Consider the following 8,877-nt stretch of genomic DNA (forward strand, 5'->3'; position numbering starts at 1 on the left):
TCAATAGAAGTATAGTGTCTAGATCAAGGGAAGTAATAGTGCCCCTCTATTCTGCTTTGGTTGGGCCTCACCATACTGTGTCCAGTTCTGGGCACAATTCAAAAAAGATGCTGAGAAGCAGAGAAGAGCAACCAAAATGGTAAAGGGTTGGAAACCATGGCCTATGTAGAGAGACTTGGGGGCCTGGGTATGTTTAGCCTGGAGAAGAGAAGGTTAAAAGGTGATATGATAGCCTTGTTTAAATATTTGAAGGGATGTCATATTGAGGAGGGAGCAAGCTTGTTTTCTGCTGCTCCAGAGAATGGGACATCGAACAATGGATGCAAGCTACAGAAAAGAGAATACAACTCAACATTAGAAGGAAGTTCCTGAAAGTTAGGGCTGCTCGACATTGAAACACACTGCCTTGGAGAGTGGTGGAGTCTCCTTCCTCGGAGGTCTTTAAAAAGAGGCTGGATGGCCATCGGTCAGGAATGCTTTGATTGCAAGTTCCTGCATGGCAGAGGGTTGGACTAGATGGCCCTTGGGGTCTCTTCCAACTCTATGACTCTATCACTCTTTGATTCTTCTTAAAAGAATCCAAGCAGGCTTCTCACTCACCGTGACTCTCAGTTCATCCAGGGCTTCATTAATGCCAGCAAGATAATCGGGGATCAAATCCAGGAGGCATGTCGCAAGGAAGACACCGCCAGCAAAACAACTGATCAGGCTTAGGATTTTCCTTCGGAGAGCTGCCAAAAGGAAAACCCAAACAACAGAAAAAGGCAACAGTCAGAAAACAAAGCAAAACAAAATGCTCGGATGAAACAAGATAACAGTGCACAAGTCCTGGATGCATCCACTTTGTCTGTTGGCTGTTCCATGTTTCACAGCCTTGGAGCCATAATTTCTTATGTATTTCTGTAGACATTTGATGTTTGTTGCTTTTAGAAATAACACACACTTGGAAAAACAGAGTAGGGCTAGACAAGATGGCTCCTCTAACTAGTATGCCAGAGCGGTTGCGGTTTAGGACTAGGCCCTGGAGGATCCAGGTTGTAGTCTCTACTGAGCCATAAAACAACAACAACAACAACAACAATAGATCCATATCTTAAGGCGGCTAACAACAATTGAAAACACTACAAAAGTTAAAAGAAAGTATAAGATATACAATTAATCCCATATTCAAACAATTAAAATACATTCAAAACAATGGTGGAGGGGGCTTGTCTTGTACCTTTAACGCTTGTACAGAAGAATTTCAGCCAGTGTTACTTGTTACCTGGCTGGGTTGTTGTTGTTTTGTGTGTGTTCAAGTCATTTCCGACCACATGGTGCCCCTAAGGAGTATCATACAGTTTTCTAGGCAAGTTTTTTCGGAGATTTGCCATTGCCAGCCTCTGAGGCTGAGAGAATGTGACTTGCCCAAGGTCACCCAGTGGGTTTCGATGGCCGCACGACGATTCAAATCCAGAGTCATAGTCTAATGCTCAAACAACTACACCACCCTCTTTTTACACAAGCATTAAAGGTACAGAAACGGGCAAAAGCCCCATATAAAAGTTGGGAAACCACACAACAATAGTGTCAGATGATGTGTAACCAACCACCCTGGCAAACCTATAGGTCCAACCCAGCCTTACCCGTCGAGCCGGTGGTCGTTCCTGGGCGCCGTAAGATCCACAGGGGAAGAAACCCACATACGAGGGTCACCACCAGCAACAGAGCCAGCGAGCCAAGCTTCACCTCTAAGCCCGTGATGGAGCGGAGTGGCACAGCTTGGGCATAAGGCTCCCACACCAAATGCCCCAGCTTGGTATCGTGTCCGAAGGGCTCCGCCATCATTCCCAAGTCGTGTTTCGAATCCGGCTCCTTGCTGAGGCTGGTCAGCTTGTCCTCTTCTTCTCAATGTGGGAGAGAGGGGAGGTCAGTACTCCTCTTCTTAAAACAGCCACGCAGTCGGCTCCTTGAAAGAGCTCACACTCTTGTCAGCTTCTTCATCCCTTCCCCGGTTTTGGTGTTCCAAGAAAGCCGAAGAAAAGATGACCTGGAGGATGGAAAGCGTGACAATAGCAGGAACTAAAGTGATTGGCAATAAATATATCAAGTGGGAAGAGGAGTCCCATGGTACAGCTGAGAAGATCAGAGATCCCAGCAGCTACGTCAAAATCTCTGATGCCAAGAATTGTACGGTGCAGACCAAAATCCATTTCATGAGTGCGTAGGTTTGCCGGATTGAAAACTAAGACCTTTACGCAGAACAGCGGTTCCCAAACTTCAGTCCTCCAGGTGTTCTGTACTTCATCTCCCAGGATTCTTGAACATTGATCAAACTGACTGGGGTTTCTGGTATCTGAAATCCAAGACACCCCGAGGACCAAAGTATGGTAACCACTGATGTAGAAGAAGGTGTTGCTTGTTATTACTTGGTTACAGGACAAACACCTGCATCTACACAAGGTACAGGAGCCCTCTCCGGTTTTCACTCTGGCAACCCCATTCACACTCCTTTCCAGAAGCAGACTGACCAGACCTCCTCCTTCTCCATTTTCCATTTCAACCTTCTTGCCCAGGAGGAAATTTCAAAATGTCCTCCATTCTAAGCAGGACAAAGAAGCACATGATTATATTTAGATTAGCATTCCTAGCTTTTATTTTCCAATGTCTTCTGTTTTTCTCAAATGCCCCGCAACTTGCGGTGCCTTCTCCTCCTTTGCATCGATGACCCCTGTTCAAAAATGAAGCATGAATGAAATGGCACCACTACACAAAATGTTACACAATTTGTTTGTGATCACATAAGTAAATGAATGGGGGAACCTTACTTAAGAATAAAGCCTTCCCCCTTCTCCTCCATTTTCCCCTTTGTCTAAAGTTCGCATGCAAACTCCGCGGGAGAAGAGTTTACATTGGGTTCAAGGAACTTTTTGCTCATTGAAAACAGCAATTCTTCCATGGCTTGGACTCCAGCTCCCAGAATTCCTTACTGATGTCCCCCCAAAATATCTGGAGGACCAGAGGCTGAGAATCATTTACTCAAAAGAAAGTTTATGTCAGTCAACAGCTTCACAATTTAATGCAACACACAATCGCATTTTTGTCATGCTTTGCCTTGGCTAAGAAAATACAGATGAAGAAAGATAAAAAGACCAACAAAGAGAAAGAAAAGTAAAATGTGATAGCGACCTAGAAAAATAAGAACCATGAAAATACTTTTCCTACTCGCTAATGAAATACAGACGAAGAAAGATAAACCGATGAAGAGAAAGAAAAGTAAAACTTGATAGGAAGCTAGAAAAAGAAGAAGAGAAAAATAATGAAAATGCTAATAGGTAGAAAATGTATTGGGTTAAAATAACGGAACAAACCTATTTGAGATCAAGGGGAAAGGGACATTTTAGGAACGAGAAACATGAATGAGAAATCCTAACTAAGACAGTTGAACGATATGTAAAATAGAAATATTTAGGTATTTTAATGTTCGTAGGTATGTTTATTAGCCATTGGTTTGTTCAGATATGTCTATTGTTTTATGTTAATAAAAAAAATCTTTTAAAAAATACAGAACATGCCAGAAAAGAACAGAGATTTTGTTGCAAATTGAACCCAAACTCCCACCCCAAAAACTAGGAAAGCAAGGTCAGAGGATGGGAAACTCTGTTGCCAGCTATTCTGGATTGATGAAGAATAAAATGAAAACCCGAAAACCGTGACCCTGATGCTGGGAACTTCCTGGAGTCCGGTCACTAGTAAGTGACTCACAAAGAGATTCCCGTAAAGGTTTCCCCCTCCTTCCAGAAAAGGGTCGAGCGACAGCTGCTAGGCTCCACAACCGCAGCTTCCTTGAACTCAGGGTCCAGAGTCAAAGGAAGCCACCGAATTCAGAGGTTCAGAGATGGATGCAAGCCAAGTATAGGGACAGAAGAAGTGGAGAGTATGGATTGATTTTAGTTGTTTCATGCATTTTAATTTAAGAGAGAGAAAAGCGTAAGGTCACATCTAGGAGAAAGGAAAGGAGGGGAGAATAAGGGGTCATGCAGACTTGCTTTAAAAAGGGGTCATTCACACTTACTTTGTAAAGTAACTTACCATTATTTTAATTATGATATTATTTTATCATCTTTGCTGCTTGTGATTGTAAAGCGTATGCCGCAGGCAGGTTTCAACTGCGTTCTTGTTTTGACGATTATGTAAAGCGCTGCGCAAAACGTACGGCGTTATAATAATAATACTTTTTTGGAACGAAGAGATTCGCACCTCCGCACCGATTCAGAACCGGTTTGGCGTTCCCACTACGCTTACCGCAATCGAATCTCTCCACGCCACTTTAACCCTGTTGTCGGTCACATTTGCCACCGTGTCTATTTAAAATGGAGGTGCCTCCATTTCCGGGAACAATGTGGCGCAATCCAAATCAATTCGGTAGCATACTCAGACTACCGAAGATGCGGATCGTTGCGGCTCTTTTAAAAAAGAACTGCTACTGGGTCCAGTGCCGAATGCACCGGTTTAAGTGGGCTTTTCGGTCCCTTCTGCCCCACAAACTAAATCGATTGCGGTGGGGTGAATGTGAACGTCAAGGAAATACTAAACCAGTTCCAAAACGGTTATTTCCGTAGTGTGAATGGCCCCTAAGAGGAGAAAAATCCAAGACTGAAGTTAAAAAGGAGAGAGGGATTGTAAGTGAGGAAAGAAGGAAAGAATGCACGAGGGAAAGAAAGGTAGAATGAGGAAGTCAGTGGAAAAGAAAGAGAAGGTGTAAAGAAAGTGAAGAAGGTAAGCGGAGGTAGAAATGGAGTAAAAAGGGAAGATAAGAAGGGCAGTAAGGAATAAGAAAGGAAGGTTGAAGGATGAAGGAAAAGGAAGAAAGGAATTGAAAGGTGTGGAAATAAAAAAGAAAAAGGTTTAGGAGGGATAGGATAAACACAGAAGGTAAAAAGGAAGGACGAAAGAAATGGATGAGGAAAGAAAGGAAAGGAATTAAGGAAGGAATGTAGTAAGGAAAAGAATGGGGCTGAGATTTCAAAGACTGGTCCAAAACACACTGCAAAATTAATCCAGTTTAAGGCCACTTTAACTGTCCTGGCGCAGTGCTAAGGAATCCTGGGAATTGTAGTTTATGGTGGCATCAAAACTCTCTTTGAAAGGGAAGGCTAAATGCGTCACAAAACCAGTTCCCAGGATTTACTAGCATTGAGTAAAAGCGGTCTCAAACTGGATTATTTCTGCAGTGTGTTTTGGACCTTAGAATAGAAAACTGAAGATAAGTAAGAAAAGGAAAGGGAAGGTGCTATAGAAAGAAAAAGAAGTGGGTGTAGACCATTGGTATGTACGGAAAGTAACTGGTACGCATAAAGGGAGTTATGAGTAACAGTAAAAGTTAAGAAGAGCTGGAAAGAAAACACGGATGAAGAAGGAAAAAAGAATACTAAAAGGAGGAGTGAAGTAATGCAAAGAGTAGCAAGGAAGATGAACACGAAGAGGACAAACATGAAAGAAATGGAGACAATTGTAAGATTATAGAACGTATAAGAAAGGATAAGTGATGTGTAAAGTAATAATGAATGTTGGAAAATTGTGAATAAAGACATGATTTAAAAAAGTAAAGGGATGTGTGCGATTTTTTCAGACGTATGTTGATCTGGTTGTAACCAAAGAGTAGGGGGAATCCGATCTCGGGACTTCCCCATTGCGACGGGCTACGCAACGCCAAGACAGCAAAGAGGAAGAAACGGTGTAAGTTACTAAAACTAAAACTATTCCAAAGAATGGACAACTCAGACAGAGACTCCTTGTACGCTGGGAAAAGACCATAAATACAAACACAAACACACACTGATGGCGTCTTGGAAACAGAGTTGGGGAAAGTTACTTTTTGGAGTTCGGTTCCCAGAATCCCCCCCAACCAGCTGGGGGTTTGTGTCATTAAATAATACACAGACATTGAGAAAAAAGATGTTGAGATACCGCAGAGATAGCGGTAATGAAGCTTTGGAAAGTAGTTCTTTGGCCTGCAAACACCCCCCAGGACCATCCCACTGAGGAGGGGAAACGGGGAGCTGTAGTTCAAAATTAACCTGTGCTCTAGGTATAAGAAAGGCAATAAAGAATGACTGGGCGGAATGATAGAGTTGGAAGAGACCCCAAGGGCCATCCAGTCAAACTCCATTCTGCCATGCAGGAACTCTCAATCAAAGCATCTTCATTGACAGATGGCCATCCAGCCTCTGCTTAAAGACCTCCAAGGAAGGAGACTCCGCCACATGTCAAAGCAGCGTTTTCCACTGTCAAACAGCTCTTACTGTCAGGAAGTTCCTCCTAATGTTGAGGTGGAATCTCTTTTACTGGAGCTTGCATCCATTGTTCTGGGTCCTGTTCTCTGGAGCAGCAGAAAACAAGCTTGCTCCCTCCTCAATATGACATCCCTTCAAGAATTTAAACAGGGCTATCATATCACTCTTAACCTTCTCTTCTCCAGGCTAAACATCCCCAGCATCCTGAGTCTTTCCTCATAGGGCTTCATGGTTTCCAGACCCTTCACCATTTTAGTCACCCTCCTTTGGACACATGGCTCCAGTTTCTCAATGTCCTTTGTGCATTTTGAAGCCCAGAACTGGACACAGCATTATTCCAGGTGGGGCCTGACCAAAGCAGAATAGAGTGGCACTATGACTTCCCTTGATCTAGACACTATACTTCTATTCATGCAGCCTAGAATCGCATTGGCCTTTTTAGCTGCCGCATGACACTGTTGGCCCATGTTCAACTTGTGGTCTACTAGGACTCCTAGGTCCCTTTCACAATAAGAACAACAACTACTACTACACACCACAAGAGACATACTGGGATTCTCATCCAAGGGCAGACCTACCCAGTAGTTACTATAGGTCCACATTTCTGCAGAGACATCTCTGCACTTTCCTCAAAATGGCCAGCATTTTGTCAAAGAGCTGCCTGACTATTGCACCCATTTTGCAGCTGGGGAAGACTGAGGCCGAAACACAAAGTCAGCCCTAACAATCCACTTGGAGGCCGCTTTAACTGCCCTGGCCCAATGCTAGGGAATCCTGGGAATTGTAGTTTATTGCAGCACCAGACAGAGAAGGCTCAATGTCTGACAAAACTGGCCTCCCCAGAATTCCATTAGCACTGAGCCAAGTGGTGTCAAACCAGATTATTTCTGCAGTGTGGATGAGAGGCCATGAAGAGCAGGCCCCTGGTTAAAGCAAAGGGCGGGACCTTAATATAAGGCCAAGAGGGGCAAAGACCCATAAAGAACCCCCCGACCCTCTTCTTGCCGGACTTCCCGGACTCTGCACTCACCCCGTTCAGCTCCAGAGCGAAGCCCCAGCGAGACTCTGGACGTTCCAAAGGGGCGGAGCGAAGGGGCAAACAGAGAAAAAGAAAAGGACGCGTCTCAGCCAATGGGGACCCCGCACGGCCTGGAACGTTCGAATGGGCGTGGCGCAGCGGGAGGGGAAAGGCCAATAGAAACTTCCGCTGAGCTCATCAGCCTCTGAGCGTTCCAAAGTGGGCGGGGAGATGCAAATTTTAAAAAGAAAACCCAGTGTGTGCGTTTTAGCCAATGGGAACGCGGAAGGAGAGGCTAGAGTGTATGAGTGACGTACCCTCGGGCCAATGAGGAAGGTGCAGGGCCAGAGACCACTTTACCTGCCACGGCTCAAGGCTAAGGAATTGTAGGAGTTGTAGTTTTTGTTAGACGTTGAGCCTCCTCTGCCGGAGAGCCCTGGGGCCACAAAACAAAACTACAAATCCCAGAGTTCCACAGCATTGAGCTATGTCAGTCAAAGTGGGGCCAAGGAGGCAGATTATTTCTGCAGTGAGGGAGCAGCCTTTTGAGCATTGGTCCAAAATGCACACACTTTGTATCCCAATTAATAATAATAATAATAATAATAATTAATTAATTAATTATTATTATTAACTAATAATAATCCTAAAATACTCACTCTGCTGAGATCTCAACTGAGGGCTTCTGGCTCAAGGCACACACTCTTAACCACTACATTAAACCTGACTAGAGAGAAAAGAATTATTATCATCATTATTAATAACAATTGATAATAACAATTATTAATAAGCATCAGCTTTTGTGGGCTTAGGCCTCATTTCCTCAGATGCACTGTTTAGTCTCAAAGGTACCACAAGGTATATATATATATATATATATATGTGTGTGTGTGTGTGTGTGTGTGTGTGTATATATATATATATATACACACACACACACACACACACACACAAATATATGTATACAGACTCACTGGCAAACAGACAAAGCCAGCCTCCCTGTTAAGAGCTCTCCTTATCCAATGGGGCTCTGCCTAGACAGGTGTGCACCTGTACCTGGCCTCCTTGGGGCCTTTTGATTGGCTCCCAGGGCCAGGGAAGGCGAGCCTTGGCACAGGTGATCCAGGATACTGAGATCCTTGTCAGGAGGAAGGCACAAGGCTTCCTTGTTCAGGGCAGCAGGCCACCTTTCGCACTGTGGCCTGAAGCCAAAGACCCTGCTCTCGTCTCACCTGGAGCCCACTTTTCCAGGTAGAAAAAGGTAAGGGGCTGGTGGGAGATGGAGGCTGCGTCCGCACTGCAGAAATAACCCGGTATTCCAAATACAGATTAAATTAGAGCCTGAACTCTTTCTACTAAGTGTTGCAGACGATAAAGAAATAAGAAAACATATACCTGTATATACTCGACTATGACCCCATATAGACAGGCCAAAATAAAGCTGCTTCGGGTCACTTTGAAGGTATGCTGTTTAAATGATGCATGCGTCCTAAGAGTCCGGAAGCCTAAGGATCGGATCGTGGCTTTGGTGCGGCTTCAGGACTCTTAGGACGCATGCATCATTTAAACAGCATACCTCCAAAG

At 44.2% G+C, this 8,877-nt stretch overlaps 1 protein-coding gene across 1 annotated transcript in view; it reads right to left on the reverse strand.

Moving 5' to 3' along the window:
* SLC39A1 (solute carrier family 39 member 1) overlaps window positions 1-8,877 on the reverse strand; it is a 39,248-nt gene that overhangs the window by 6,422 nt on the left and 23,949 nt on the right. Inside the window, exons 2-3 of the mRNA XM_089483338.1 lie at window positions 1,626-2,029; window positions 601-731 (exon numbers count right to left, since the gene is read on the reverse strand). Coding sequence (XP_089339464.1) covers window positions 601-731; window positions 1,626-1,827 — 333 coding nt within the window. The 5' untranslated portion in view covers window positions 1,828-2,029. The remainder of the gene's footprint in view (window positions 1-600; window positions 732-1,625; window positions 2,030-8,877) is intronic.

This window comes from Sceloporus occidentalis, unplaced genomic scaffold (assembly GCF_023333645.1).
Source record: "Sceloporus occidentalis isolate IW3139 unplaced genomic scaffold, rSceOcc1.0.p SCAF_20, whole genome shotgun sequence".
NCBI classification, from domain to species: domain Eukaryota; kingdom Metazoa; phylum Chordata; class Lepidosauria; order Squamata; family Phrynosomatidae; genus Sceloporus; species Sceloporus occidentalis.